At 51.6% G+C, this 15,134-nt stretch overlaps 1 protein-coding gene across 3 annotated transcripts in view; it reads left to right on the top strand.

The window, feature by feature from the left end:
* Positions 1-414: 414 nt before the first annotated feature.
* The window catches only part of COL27A1 (collagen type XXVII alpha 1 chain), a 145,916-nt gene continuing 131,196 nt past the window's right edge, over positions 415-15,134 (top strand). Inside the window, exons 1-3 of one of the 3 annotated variants that reach the window (XM_050981025.1) lie at positions 415-833; positions 1,921-2,218; positions 10,256-10,326. In XM_050981025.1, coding sequence (XP_050836982.1) covers positions 2,163-2,218; positions 10,256-10,326 — 127 coding nt within the window. In that variant the 5' untranslated portion in view covers positions 415-833; positions 1,921-2,162. Of the gene's footprint in view, positions 834-1,611; positions 2,219-10,255; positions 10,327-15,134 lie in introns of those variants that run through there. The other 2 variants (XM_050981026.1, XM_009093500.4) reach the window with 2 other exon arrangements.

The following is a 15,134-nucleotide window of genomic DNA, read 5'->3' as shown; positions in this document are numbered from 1 at the left end:
TTGCTCTGCAGCCCTGTCCCTCACCCTGAAGCTCTGTCCCTTGCTCTGCAGCCCTGTCCCTCACCCTGAAGCTCTGTCCCTTGCTCTGCAGCCCTGTCCCTTACCCTGAACCGCTGTCCTTCACCCTGCAGCCCTATCCCCTTGCCCTGGGGGTCCTATAGCCCCTGAAGCTCTGTCCCCTTACCCTGTCCCCTGCCCTGCCCACGCAGCCCTGACCCCAGCGCTCCCCTCCCCGCCTGCTGGGGTGCCCGGGTGCCCTCCTGCCCGCCGGCAGCGCTGATCCTGCCCCTCGGAGGCTGGATCTCTGCTCATTAGCTGCTGTTTGCTGAAACCGGATACCTGGGGCACCCCCGCCAGCCCGGAGTCCCCGGGCTGCAGCTATTTAAAAGGACAAGGGCAGCCTGAGAGCTTCCACCTCTCTCACATCCATGTCCCTCCCAGCGCCCGCTCCCCACCGCCCTTCTCTCCCGGATCCCTGCAGCATCCATGACCCGCGAGTGCAGCCACGGCCCGAGGGGGACGCGCCAGCCCCGGGGAAGGATTATCTGCTGAATTTGGGGGGACCCCAGAGAGCCCCGGCTGGCCCCGGGCCCCTCACCCCGGCCGCCTCTCCCGGGCTGCCAGCGCAGGAGACGCCTTGAAGGGGAAGGAGGGAGGAAGGGGCTTTGTTTGAGTTTTCTTTTTTTCTTCCTTTTTTTAAGTTTTTTTTTTTTTAAATAGCTGTTATTATTATTATTAAAGAAGTCGCAATTGCCGTGAGCTGCTGGGATGATGAATGCCCAGGGCCATGGGGTTGCACGGAGATGCTGCTCAGCCTCTCAGCTCGCTGCAGAGTAAGTGCCCGAGGCAGAGGGGCTGGCAGGGGAGGGAGCAGGGCAGGGGCACCCCGGGCTGCGGGCAGGAGGTGGCACCGCTGCCCTCACCTGCCTCAGGGACCTGCCGGTGGCCCCGGGGCTCCACGGCTGGCTGGGTGGGACTTCGGATGAGGAGGGGAAGAAGGGATGAAGGTTTTATCCACATGTGGAAGTCCCCTCTCCTGCCAGAGCTGGCCAAGAGGATTTGGGATCCAGCGTGTTCTGGTGGAGCTCGCACAGGGAAAGTCACTGCCCCGTTCCTGCCCTCCGGGATGCAAATTCCCTCCCTCGTTGTGGGACAAGAGGGGCTCTGGAGATGCCCCGGGGAAGCAGAGCAGCGCAGGGAGGGGAACAGGGGCATGGGGGACTTTTCTCCTCCAAGTCTGAGTCCCATCCCCAGGCTCCCAGCTGCCTGCTCCAAGCGCTGATCCCAAGGGAAAAGCCATGTCAGGTACTTTATAAGGTGGGTCCAGGCCAGTTTGGGGCTCCTGGCCTTGGACAGGTGAGTGCAGGGAGCTGCAATTTCCATCAGCAGCCTCCCCAAAGAAGGGCCTGTGCTTCCCTCCCTGGAGCCTGGACAGGGTCTTCAATTCTTTCCCTGCAGTTCTGGCCAAAAAAGTTTTTTTTTTTTTCTTTCTTTCTTTCTTCTTTTTTTTTTTTTTTCTTCCCCCCCCCCCCATTATTTATTTATTTTGTATAATTTCTCGTAAATGCTTCGCTATTACAGAGGAGGGCAGCAGAGAGAGGCAGTAAGGACATCCTTAAATAATTTTCATTTCTCAAAATCTGCCTTTTCCTCTTCTCTCTAAGTCCAGAGGAGAGATCCTTGGGGGGTGGGAGGCACATCTGCATTGCAAATAAAAATAATAATTACAACAACCAATCAACCAACAACAAAAAATGTAACAGCTAAGAGAAAACACTTGAAATCACGGACTTTGGGAATCAGAGATCACAGAAATTGCACTATTTATAAGGAGAGGAAAAAAAAAGGCAAGAAATCCAGCGACCATGGGCCAGCCTGGCTTCCTAGAGTGTACTTTGTGTTCTCTCTCCTTTTTCCAAGGTAATTGCAGTCTGCCGAGAGGGAGTTAAATGGGATTAAAAGATCTGTGTAAGCAAAAGGACCCAGAAGAGAAGGAGGAAGGAGTGAGCCGTCCGGGCTAGGGGTGTCTGTGACACAGCTGAACCCCTTAGCGAGGCAGAGAGCCGAGCTCCTGGGAAGGATGTACCCACAAACCGCCTTATCCCCCGATTTCTGATGGATTGCCGCAAAAATTGCCCGAAAGAGACAATGCACTAAACGTGATGGAGCCGGAATCAGAGCCGGTCTCCAGACTCAGAGCTACAGCGGCAGGCAGGGGGTGAGTACAAACTCCGCTACTCCCGGCGCTGGGGAAGGGAATCCCGGGCGGGCTGGGGGTGCCGGGGAGCCGCAGGGATTTGGGAACGGGCTGGGGGAAGACATTCCTCTGCCAGGGGATGATGTGAAAACTCCCGGTCTGGAGAGGAGAACGGGCTGCGAGCAGGGAGGCCACGCTGCGGAGCGGGAGAGGGGGAAATGGGGCTGCGCTGTGCGGGGGATTGGCGGCGGGACGGGCAGGAGGAGCCCCCCAGCCCCCCCAAACCCCGGGACAGCGGCTCCCGGCCCCGGGGGCTGCTCCGGGAGGCCGCTGCAGCCCCCAGGCAGATGCGGCAGCGGATCCGCTGCAGCTCGCAGCCTCACCCTGCCCTGCACTGGGGGGTCCCAGCCCCTTACGGGAGCAGGGGATGCTGCTGCTCACCCTGTCCCTCGGGGACACGGGGACCTGGGGGGTGCTGCGGGAGCTGGGAGAGCCCGGGGGGCTGAGGCACGGTGCGCGGTGGCGGCTCTTCATGTGCTCGGCAGACACAAAACGCTGCTCCCTCTCCATCCGTGTGTGGAAAGATCCCGGCGCACACCCTGCCCGTCCCCCTTCTCCCACAGCCGGGGCCAGATTTTACTGTTTTCATTGTTAAACGCGTTGTTGGTGGTGGTTTTGTTGTTGTTGTTGTTATTTTCCTGGGATCCCGCAAAGGGTTAATCCCGCTGGCTGCGTTGTCGGATGTACTGATGATTTACCGACACTCCCTTGGAAAGGCTGGGATTCTTCTGCCTGGCAGTTTGAAAAAGTTGTGTACAGGATCCCTCTGCCCGGCTGGGCTGGGAGATGGGGGAAAGAGGGGGACGGGGGCCAGGGGGTTTGGGGGCAGCGCCCCTCCATCGCCGGGGTCATCATCCTGCTGCCGCCCCATCCCCAGAGCCGGAGGTGGATGAATGTGCAGCTCCCTTTGGAGGCTCACTCTGCGTGTGGAGTCACACGGAGAGCCCAGACCCCTTCCCAGGGGCTGCAACTGCTCTCCTTGACAAGTTTTCTGTGTGTTTATATACTCACAAGGGCTGAATCTCAGCGCTTTTAGGGTGCTTGCGGCGTGGGGGTTTTGTTTGGGATTTTTTTTTTTTTCATAGATGTGGCTGTGGCATGTCTGGAGCCGCCGGTAACAGCAGCATCTCGCATTTACACCTTTTTAGCGCTGGGCACGGTCTGGGAGAACCGCCTGAGACGGTGCAAGGGTGTCTGGCGTCAGATAGGGAGCAGCCCCAAGGGGAGCAGACAGAGAAAGGTTCCTTTGAACGAGCAGGAGCAGCGTGTCACACACAGCGAGGGGACGGGCTCCGCTCTGGAGTGACACTTGGCACCAGGCACAGCCGCTGACAGGGCACCAGGGGTGGCATCACGCTACCCATGGGGACAGCCAGGTGCCGCCCAGGTGCCAGGTGCTGCCCGGGGACAGAGCGGAGCCGTGCGAGCGCGGTTCGGAAGGACGGACCCAGCAGCGGGCAGCGCAGCTCCCGGCCTGCCGGGCATCCGTGCCCGCTCTGCCCCAGGGTGTCCCCGGCTGGCACAGCCCTGCCGTGGGCTTGGAGCTGTGCAGTGCCCTGGGCAATCTGCCTGTGGTGTGTCCCGGTGCCTCGGAAGGAGCGCCTTTTGTCCGGGGTCCTCCCTGGCCTGTCCCCGGCCGTGTGCTGCTCCGGTCCCTCCTCAGCAGAGGTCGCTTGCTGCCCTTCGCATCCTCTCCCGGGGGGAATTTCGGTGCTGGATTTGATTCCCTTGGCAGAGCGCCCTGCATCCCACGGCTCCAGGGTCCCCTTGAGGTCACTGCTCTTGGGGACGGTGCCCTGAGCCCGCGGCTGGCATGTCCCTGGGCTCACCAGGCCACTCTCGGGCTGGGGGAGGGCTGTGCTGCCTGGGGACAGCGGTGATGGCACTGATCTGGTGCATCCCCGTGTGGCACTGGGGGTTCCTCTTGTACCAGCCCTCCTGCAGCTGCTTCTGGAGCAGGGCTGGTGGCCGGGGAGCTGGTGGCCCCAAAGGAGACCTGCGGGTGACAGTGGCAGGGCTGGCTCCCCAGGGGAGGAGCGGCACTCACAGAGTGTGCTGGAAGACTTGAGCTGCCAAAGTTTGTAAAACCAGAAGGACACCAAGTTTTACAGGCTCTTCAAGCTCAGAGTGCCCCTCTTGGTAATTTTTGGTGAGCACAGGCCCCCCAAAGCACAGGGGAGGGTTTGCATTGCACTGCACGTGGAGCACACATCCAGGTGCTGTTCCACTGCCTTGTGTGACTTTGGTCCATTCAGCCCCAGGGCCCCTTGCTGGCCATGGAGAAGGCTCAGTGCTCCTGGAGACCTCTGAGGGGTGACAGCCTGCTGTCACAGCCCTGGGGTGGTGGCACAATGCTGCCCTGGGGCTGCCTGGCCCATCTGTGTGCTGGATGAGGAAGCTGCACGCATGCACACATGGTACTGCAGCATCTGCCCTGCACCATCAGGGTGGGTCAGCCCCTGGGAAGGCCTAAAAGGGCTGGAGGGAGGCATGGATCCTTTTTAAGAGGAAAAAAAGATTGCTTACAAGCTGGGCAGGTGGTCTGGGGACAGATTATGGCACTGCTGGACAAATTCAGCAATAGGATGTCAAATGGGGTGTGTGCTGGGTGCTTGGGGGTAGAGAGGAGGCAATTCCATCTGGAGATGTGTCTCATGAGGGATAGACAGCATCACAGTCCAGGACCACCCTCCTGCTATTTCCATGTGTCTCTCTGAGTGTGTGCTTTATTAAAATTAAGCTCCAGTTTCATCCCCTTTCTGCAATGGGTTGAGGGGTTAAAATCTGCCCTGCTTAATATCGGTTCATGGAGATTCTGTTATTGACTGAAGGTTGCCCAGGTTTGTGGTGAGATTGTTGGAAATCTCTGCCCAGGGACAAACACAGGGTTTGTGGGGTTTTTTTCCCCCCTTCCCTTTCTTTGCCAATTTGTTGGGGACATAAGTAGAAATGATGGACGCTTTTACTGGAGCAAATGGAAACAATGGGGAGTTCTGTATGGCTCTGTCAAACCCCATTCACAAAATGAAGGAATGCAAAGGCGTTTGTTGGAAGGACAAAAAAGGAGTTAGATGACAGATCAGGCTTAGCACTTCTGTTTGTCAAGGGCTCCAGTTACTGCAGAACACAAAGGCCAGGGCCAGCACCGAGTGTTGTCACTTCACACAGCAGCAAAGCCAATATCCCAGACAGACAGACAGACAGACAGACAGACAGACAGACAGACAGACAGGGATGGGAGCGAAGGGCAGGCGAGTGATGGGTTCCCAGGAAAGATTCCCCACTGTGGAGAGGTGCTGGGAGCTGCCTGGAGGGTGTTCGAGTCTTATCAGTCTGGCATCTCTGATGTGGGGAAGCAGGTTGGCCCCAGGAGCAGCTCAGCTCTGGGACAGCTCTGTGCAGTCAGTGCACAGGCTCCAGCTCCACTCAGGAGGACAAGAACCAGCAGTTTGGGACCCTTCAGCCCTCTGTCTGCAGGTGCCAACCTAAACCCCTGAGAGGACAGGGGGTGAGATCACCCTGGCCATGCTGGTGCTTCATCCCCACCTTCTGTGCACTGCAGGTCAGGATGGCCCTCCTGGAGAAGTCCTAAGAGGAGCTGTAGGTGCCAGATGAGCAAAGATCAGGCCTGCATGGATCCAACTCTCCTGCTATGGGCAGGGACACCTTCAGTAGCCCAGGCTGGTCTAAGTCTTATCCAATCTGGCCTTGAGCACTTCCAGGGATAGGGATTTCATTTTTCTTTACTTAATATTGACATTTTCTAGATCACTCTGTTAAGAATGGATTTCTAGGGGCCATATCTCTTTGCCTGCTCAATTTTCCTTTAAAATGTAGCTGCTGAATGGGGATTGAAGACTAATAGTATTTCAGTTGTTTCAGAAACTTTGCCCTTATCACAGTGGGGTTTGCAGCAGTGCCTGTGTACAAAATCATTGCCTGCAGGTGTAAGTCAATACCTCATTTGTGCTGCAGGAGAGGTCCAGCAAAGGACTCAGCAGGGTCAATATGGGGACAGCCGCACAGTTGTGTGTTTCCATTGCTCTTGCCAGAAATTGAGGGGGAGTGGAGAAATACCATCATTTCCAGAAGCCCCAGAAGCTCCACAGAAGAGGTTGCTGGTACAAAATAAGATTTCTACCCCAAAAAGCTGGGGTGGAATTGATGCACAGTACAATTTAGAGCCTCGGTTTATAGGTTGTGATTTGCTTCCTGTTTGTCAAAACTTACAGAATATCACCTCCAGTCATGTGCAAAGGGTCTTAAGCCGCACATGCATTTTCTCCTTTTTAAGATTGTCTGATCTACAGCTAGAAATGCAGGTTTGCTTTTCTTGAAAAGCAATTTTCAGCCTCCAGCTGGCTTTGTGGTCTTTTGAACAGGAAGAACGTACACCTGAGTGGAGAAAAGTGGTGGGGGAATTGTTTTTCCACCTTGCAGTAACGTTTGCAATCTCAAAGCCATTTCCCCACCGTAAATGAGGGAGAAAACAAAATAAAAAATTAAGTGCTGCCATGGGCCCTTGAAATATTTCCTTCAGCTTCAACCCATCTAAACAAACAAGATGTCAAAATCATTTGGACTTCTTATTTTAAGGCAGGGCAAACCTTTTATTTAAAAGCATCTGAAATTGTTCCAAACCAATTCCAGAAATAGTGGGGAATTAGCTGATCACAATAATTTTACAGGTTGCCTCAGCTTTGTCAAATTGTCACTTCCTCGAGGATAATTTGTCACCAAGTTTACCCTGAAGGTTTTTGTGTTCCTGCTGTCCTTAATTCAGGGCAGGGCTTCATTCCAGCACTTGTCTGGTCAGAAGGGAATGAGGGTGTTTGTGCTTCTCTGTCCCTCTCAGTTGTACTTTTCCTTGGACTCCTGGCACTGGGCAGTTCCCGTGGACTGATCCCCAGGAGTTTGCCAAAAGTAGGGAAGTGAAATTGGTCTGTAGTCAGTCAGTAACTTCAGTTTGCTATAAAGGGAGTTGGTGTCTGCATTGGAAAACTTTAAAGGCTCATGTGAGCTTACATCATGTGTGCTGTGGGGCGCCTCTGCACCCAGGGGCTGCAGCAGTGCTTTGGGTTGGAAGGGACCATACAAATTCATCTCATCCCACCCCCTGCCATGGCCAGGGACACCTTCCACTGTCCCAGAGTTCTCCAAGCCCTGTCCAGCCTGGCCTTGGACACTTCCAGGGATGGGGCAGCCACAGCTGCTCTGGCCAACCTGTGTCTCACCACCCTCACAGGGAGCAATTTCTTCCTAAATCTGCCCATCTTCAGTTTAAAGCCTTCCTCTTTGCCCTGTCCCTCCATGCTCCTGTCCAAAGTCACTCTCCATCTCTCTTGGAGCCCCTTTAGGCGCTGGAAGGTGCTCTCAGTTCTCTCTTGAGCATTCTCTTCTCCAGGCAAACAGCCCCAGGATGCTCACTGTGGTACTCACAGAGCCTGTGAATAAAAGCAATAAACACCTTCAGGGGTGTTCCTTGATAGAGTGGAAATCACTGCTCATGGGAAGAAGCTGACATAAAGGCAAGGTGGGTTTGATAGCTCTCTATAAGGAGGAAAATCTCCTTTGCTCTTGCTACTCTGTCGCTGCAGAGCTGTAACGGAAAAAGAGCCTGCACTAAAAACCCTGGGATAATTAACAGCCCCATCACTCACACAGCTGCCATTTGGAAGCTGCTTTTGCTTTTTCCATTAAGTTGGTGAATTTTGCCAAAGTGTTTTTCTGCAGTGTTTTGGCCCCCGGCCCCGCTCTCAGCTCTGACGGTGTTGGCCATGTGAGGGGTCCAGGAGCAGGGCTGGGGCCAGCTGGATCCCACACTGTGCACTCCTCTCCTCTACAGCCCAAGAGTGTCACTGGAATGAAATTACGTGCTGGATTCTCCCCCAAGACTTGTTCTCCTCATTGTGTCAATCAACAGGGAGTTTGGTTTGTGAAGGTGCCCCTCAAAACAAACCAAAAAGTGGACTTGAGAGTGTTGTGAGCAGCAGTGCTTGTACAAATTGATCCTCACCAGATCACAGGTTCTCAACACCTGGGACTGCTGCTGGTGATGGTCCCCTTCCCTGTCCTGCTGTGCTCCATCAGGCAGTCAAGCCCAGCTGGTGACACCCCGTTAGATCTTTGCTCCATGCACACATGGAATTGTGTCCACATCTTAAACTCTGTTGGAGATGAGCACAGAAATTCAGGTTGTCTTGTGGATTTTAGCCTCTCTCATGCCAAACTAAATACTGCCAGAGGTGGCCATGAAGAATCATCCTGTCCTGCTTCCCTTCCTGCACTCCCTGAAGGTGCTGGGCAGCAGCTCTCCTTGGGCTTGGCAGTGTCTCCATCCCACCAGCTGTGTCCCAAGGGATGAAGCTGTCAGAAAAGAACCAGGGCTCCCCAGCTGGAGATCTCTGGAGTGTGGTGGGGGTCTCCTGGTCAGGATAGGAGGAGCTCCCCAGCTGGATGTAGGACATGGCAAAAGAACACCAGGTCTGGGCCATTCCTGGCTGTTGTTCCATGAACTAAAGCACTCCCAGAGCTCCTGAAATGTGCAGCCTGGTGTCAGGGTGATGGAAACAGCAAAGGAGCACATGGATTGTTTCAGCTCATTTCTTTCCCAGTTGATGTGGGACCACTCCAGTATTTTATCTCTTTAAGCCTTAAAATATTAGTTAGTGGCTGGATTCCTGGATGGATTTTTACATTCAAGGCCAGTTTTCCTCACTGATGTAAATCACTGTGGCTTTGTTTTAGCTCTGGGAAAGGGTCTGCTGCACTGGGTGAGGAATGGCCAGGGTAATACACTGTCTCAGAGAATGATTTCTTGGGCCAAAGCTGAGCCTTGGTGGCAGGAGAGGAGTGGTTTGATTCATGACTTGTGCAGCAGATGTGGAGAGAGGAGCAAGCTGCACTTTGGCATGGCTTTGCACAGTCCAGTGCTCACACTGGCTGGGCTGAAGTGACAAACAACCTGTGGATGTCCCACACTGCTGCCTCCTGCCTGAGGACTTCCTGTACTTTACATTTCTGTCTCTTCTTCCAGCAGCCTCTGCTGATGAAGCTGTTAAATACCCTCTCTAGAAGATGAGGGAATTCAATCTTCAAACTTTCCACTGACAGCTTTAAGTGCTCCTAACCAAGGAGTTTCCCATGTTCTTTAGCTGGCTACAAATCAAGGAAGCTGATGGGGGAAAGGGGGGATTTTAGCTACCTTTATTGTAAAAGATTTTTTCCCCTGAGCTGCTGTTTTCAGTGGCACTTGAAGGCTTAAAGCTGAGCTAACAGAGAGGTTTGTCAAATTCCCTCTCAGGCATGGAAGGGTCTGTGAGAGCACAGGCTTGGAACTCTGTGGATCTCCTATTTTCTAAACTCTCCTGCCACACCAGCCTTGTGAGAAGGTTCTCAGTGGCTCAGCACAGGCTGCTGAGTGGGGAGAAGCTGTCCCCATCTTTGCACCTGGGTGTAAAATGAAGAACAGACCCAGGCAGGGTTTTGCATGCTTAGGACATTGCTAAGCACACAGTAGAGCAGGAGGACTCAGGGTTTGTTTGCTGAGGTGACAGGGCACTGAGTGCCAGCCCAGTTCCCACCCATGTCCCCAGAGCCCTGCACTGCCCTCCTGGCAGGGCTTTTGGGCCTCCCAGCTCAGAATGATTTCTCCATCCCCCTGCATTTCTGGTGGTCTGTGCTGGGTGGGCTGAGTGCCACAGAGCAGCAGCAGCAGCAAATGGCCCAGCAGTGATGGCCCTGCCTCTCAAAACACAGGCCTGCTCCTTGCTCAAGGCTCCTAATTCCCCTGGGAAACCTTTCCACTAAGTTCAGTGGGCTTTGGATGGCTTTGGAACAGAAAAATAAGGTCTCATCCTGGATCTACTTCCTGGATCATGCTGGCACTGTCACAGCCTTTGCTAGACCTGGGGTCAAGGAGAAGATCATAACAATGGAATTGGGTTTGTTACTGTTGTTGTAGAAATGCTTTTTTTTTTCCTTCTCTTCCATTTTTAGGGGATTCTGCTTTCTCTGGACAATATTGTGTTTTACTTGGTTCCTGGGATTCACACAGGGAAATTCTGAAGGTAAGCTACACTTTTTTTTTTTTTTCTCTTCTCATTCAACAAAAGTAAAAGCCAAGTGCTTTGGTATCAGTATAGGATTATAATTTAACAATCACTGAGCCCAGTGCACAGTTAGATGCATTTATTGCTGATGGTTGCAGTGCAGATGATATAGATGGTGCAGTTAAGAGCTGGCAAAAGAACCAGGTTTTGTACAGGTGATTTACCTGTCCCACAGGATTTTCAGAGTCTGTCTGTCTGTCTGGTGGAACTGGTGGGAGTGAAGCACTTTGTGTCTAAAATGTCACTGGCATCTACCTGCACTTGCCAGGACTTAGCTGCTCTTAGAAACTGCCCCTTGAGACTGGGGCCTTATGGAATTAAATGTCTCTGGCAGATTTTTCTGTGACTTTGGTGCACCCCAGGCTGTCACACACAGAAATAATGTGAGTTCTAAAGGTAAGAGCAAATTTAAAGGAGGAAAATCCCACAGGGTTGGTTGACAATGAAATGGCTGTACCTGGTTCAATCTCTGTGCTGTAGGGGAATATTCTATGGGAGTGACACCTTCTGACCCCTTCTCCAGGCATCACCTCCCTCCTGCTGCCAGGGACAGGACTAGGCTGAGGTACAATAACCAACAACCCTACAAAAGGAGATTAAACCAACAAAAACACCCCCCAAAAGATTAAACTTTAACAGTTGATAGTGGGTGCTGAGCATCTCTGCAACATCTGTTTGAAAAGGAGCTGTCTCCTCTCAAAATAGCAACACCTTTCCCACATGGATGCTTTACATGGGTATTTGCTGGAAGTGAACAGCTTCCCCTGCTGTCAGCAGAGAACACTAAGTGGACTAGCAGGCTCCAGGGCTCTCCTCTCAGTCTCTAAAACATGAAGGAAAAATAGAAATTTGGTCAACACTCAGCTGTCAGCCAGCCCATGGACCACTTTTTACAGGAGGGAGGGAATAGATCCCTGCCATCAGCAATTTTGAAAAATGTAATATTTTCCAAATTCTGCCTCCATGCAAAGGAGGTGAACATCTGGCTGAATTACTTAGGCAGTTTTCAGAGCAAGTTTTATGTCAGCTCGTAAAGAGGCAGAACAAATACTGGGTCTTGGCATCTTGCTTTTCAAGTAGATTATAATATGCTGTTTAGATTCACCTCTATCCATCATGTTACTCCTCAGATAATTATGGGATGGGGCCTTGTCTTTTGTTACCATCAACCTAAAGCAAACTCATTTCACTCTCATTGTGTTTACCTTGGTGGAGTTGATAGCTCCCCTCTGAGATACTTTGTCTGTGGTAAAAGAATTTTGAAAAACTTGCCTGGTTTCCACACAATGAGAGAGAGCATTTCATTCTGGGTGCCAGAAAACAAAACCTTCCAGGGAAGTAAAGGCTGTAAGAAAACATGGGTGACTTGGGGCTGTGTTATCACCCAGGATTTTCAAACATGAGACTCAGCAGCAGTAAGAACTTGTTCACAGGGCAGTGTGAGGATGAAATTAAGCCAATGCTGTGGGATTTTGAAAACACTCTGGCTGTAACTCTAAGGATTAGGAGTCTTCCTGTATGCTGGAAAATCAGGGAACACAGAGGATGATCTTTCCATAAGTGTTACAAATCCAAAAGATTGTGAGGTGAGTTCATTTGTTGTGTGCTGACTAAGGGTCTGGGCAGTAACTTTTGGAACTGCTGCACTTATTCAACCCAGTTTTAGCTGTGGGCATCACATCTTGGCTGCTGGAATCTGGGAAGCTGCAAGTTATTCCTCTCCTGCCTTTTGGCTTCTTTTTCTTATAGAGCTTTTTGTGTGGTGAAAGGGGGAGGGAAAGAGAGGGAAAGGAGAACAAGAAAATATTTTTTCCCCCTTTTTCAGAGATGATCATGGGGTTGCTCAGGAATCTCTGTGTATCTCACTTCATGCACAGAGTCTGATAGAAGAGTTTTTCCCAATTGCTTCAGGAATGTTGCTACTAGCTTTGAGGCACCTGGGATCAGGCAGCTCTAAGTGAATGTTCTTTTTAAATAATGTGTTTTGATGGAAAAACTCACAGAGGGAAAAAGTTTGAAGGGGAAAAAATCCTCTGCTAAACTTGGAGCTGCTTCAGGAAGTCAGAATTACCTTGCATTTCACTTTAGTTGTTGACATCCTGTATCCCAGGAGATGTGACCCAAGAGCCCAGGACAGTGGGATGGGATGGAGAGGACAGGAGATGGGCTGGGTGCACAGGAGCCCTGAGCTCTGTGCCTGGAGCTGGTGCTGGAAAGTTCCCCCGAGTGTCCTGCAGGAGGATGCTTTAATGGGATTTTGCGTGGGCACCCGGAGTGCGGCTCCACCTTGGCGGCTTTGGAGGGAGAGCAGTGTTTGGGTTGTGCTTTTTTCCCCTAAGCACTCCTGGGGGCTGTTGCTAACGAGGCTTTGGGATTGCAAACAGCAGCAGCATCCTCTGAGCATGGAAACATCCTTAGGTCTTTGCAGAGCAGCTACCAAATAAAAACTCCTAGAGCATGCAGCATCTCTAGCAGAGACAGCCCCTGTCTGCCTCTGAGGGAGAACCTAAAAATACACGGAGAAATTGGAAGCTGGAGACTAGCTGCTTGCTTAAGTGGTAAATTTATTTTCTTAGGGATAAATCCTGATGCCTTTGAAGTCTGTGGCAAAGCTCCCACTTCACTTCTCTAAAGCCAGGCTTTGGCCTTTGCTGTTTCATGGGAGATTATCCAGAATGAAGACACTGCCATGATTCCTCTGCTCAGTGCAGAGAGGGAAAGGCTACTGAGAGACAGATCTGTTGGACAGTATGGAATAAAACCAGTGGGGGACCCAGGATTTCAGAGAATGGGAGAGATGCAGTCATTAACACTTGAACATGCTGTGCAGTAAATTACCCCTCTGCACAGAGTGGGAACGTTTCCATCCTTTTCTACATCTGACACACCTTCTCCAGGGTAGTGTCTGCTAGAAAATGAGTCAAGCTGCTTTAAAAAAGAAAGGTGGGAATAAATCTAAACTCAGGCAAAGTAAATACTGATTGACTCATTCTTAATATACAAAAATGGCCGAGGTTTTTGCCAAAGTCAAGGAACAGAGGTTTTCTCATCATTCTCCTCCCTTCTTGGCCAGCAGCATTACAGGTCTCAGACTGCTTGAGTCTACAACCCTTCTGGCCAACACCAAGGGGCTCTTTATGTGCCAGTTCTCCAAATATTGTGTTCTGTGCAGAACAGTTAAGGGTGAAAGCAGCTAAATACCACCAAGGCCCCTTTAGGAACTGAGCTAGATGGTTTTTTTCTTTGGAAGACTCTTTATTTACTTTTAATCTAGGAAAGTTGCAATTCCGTGGTGTTAGCCGTGTTTGGCACCACCACCTTTCTGAGTGTTAAATTCTTCTCTTAGCATTTGGGTTGTACAGCCCTGGCTGGCTTCCCCAAAGAGCACTGAGATGGGAGAGTTGGCTGCTCCAGGAGTGGTGGGGATGGCATTTGGGCAGGAAGAGAGGAGGAAGTGCAGTTATCCCAGCTCACTGTCACAGGGCTTGTGTCACAGGAATCATGAACACCTTAACAGGGTCATTTGGTTGGAAAACCCTTACAATCATCAAATCCAGCTGTTAACCCAGGGCTGCCAAGCCCACCACTAAACCATTAGATGTCCCCAAGTGCCACATCTGATGTCTTTTGAGCACTTCCACGGATGGTGACTCCACCACTTCACTGGGCAGCTCATTCCAATGCTTTACAAACCTTTTGGTAAAGAAGCCTTTCCTACTCTTCATTCTAACACCCTCCACCCCCAGCACAACTTGAGGGCTTCTCCTCTCATCCTGTTGCCTGTCACCTGGGAGCAGAGCCTGACTACAACCTCCTGTCAGGGAGTTGCAGAGAGTGAGAAGTTCTCCCCTGAGCCTCCTTTTCCTCTAGGCTGAGCTCCTTTAGCTGCTCAGCACAGGACCTTTTTCAGGTCTGGGCACATTTGCTTTTGCAGCTTTGCTCACGTAGACCTCAGCATCTTCTCCTAAATAATTCAGCTGAGGCTGCTGCCAGCTGGCCCCAGTTTGTGTTGCTGTTTCCTGCTAATCTGAGCTGTGAATGACTCCTGATAGACCTCGGGGGCAGAAGGCAGGGGGTTCTGCTTGTCTGTCCATTGCAAATTCCTCCTGGAGTTGGGGAAGAAAGATCCTCTGGGCATCAGTCCCTCTCCTCCTGGCTTGAGCAAGGCACCTGGCTCCCAGGTGACATTATACAGGAGGCACATCTCACCTCCACTACTCAATGGCAGCCATAACCAATTTCTGAGCTCTTCACAAACCAGGTCTGGTTCCAACCTATTAAAATAATTTATTGCTGTAAGATGATCTGCTGGGGAAAAAAAAGTTCTGTTGAGAACCTTGAGCAGTTCACTGAAATCTAGGTGTAATGTTTTTCATGCTGGGAGGCACCTGTGCTTCCCTAAACTCTCCAAAGATCAAAAGCTGCTGCTTGCTAGCTTGGAGAGAGACAGATACAAGGCTTTGCTTCCTCTGGAAGTTTTGTTACTTACCCTCTGGGGATACAAAATTTTGCAATCCCAGCTCAATCTGTTCTTTGAATTCCTTTCCAGCTATGTGGTCAGTACTCAGAATTAAATCCCAGGAAGAGGACTAGGATTGCTCAGTGGGAAATTTCCTTGTAGTGAGGTCAGCTCCCTCCAGAACATCTGAGCTGGTCCCTGGTGGGACAGGAGAACTCACCAGGTGCCCCATGGAGCTGACACATTTTGGCAATTGCTGGTAATCACACTGAGCATGCCCTTGCTCCTCACACTGTGTGAGAAGGGC

The sequence above is a fragment of the Serinus canaria genome, chromosome 17, assembly GCF_022539315.1.
Source record: "Serinus canaria isolate serCan28SL12 chromosome 17, serCan2020, whole genome shotgun sequence".
Taxonomy (NCBI): domain Eukaryota; kingdom Metazoa; phylum Chordata; class Aves; order Passeriformes; family Fringillidae; genus Serinus; species Serinus canaria.
The sequence above is the reverse complement of the archived record's forward strand: the minus strand, read 5'-3'. Positions and strand labels throughout refer to the sequence as shown.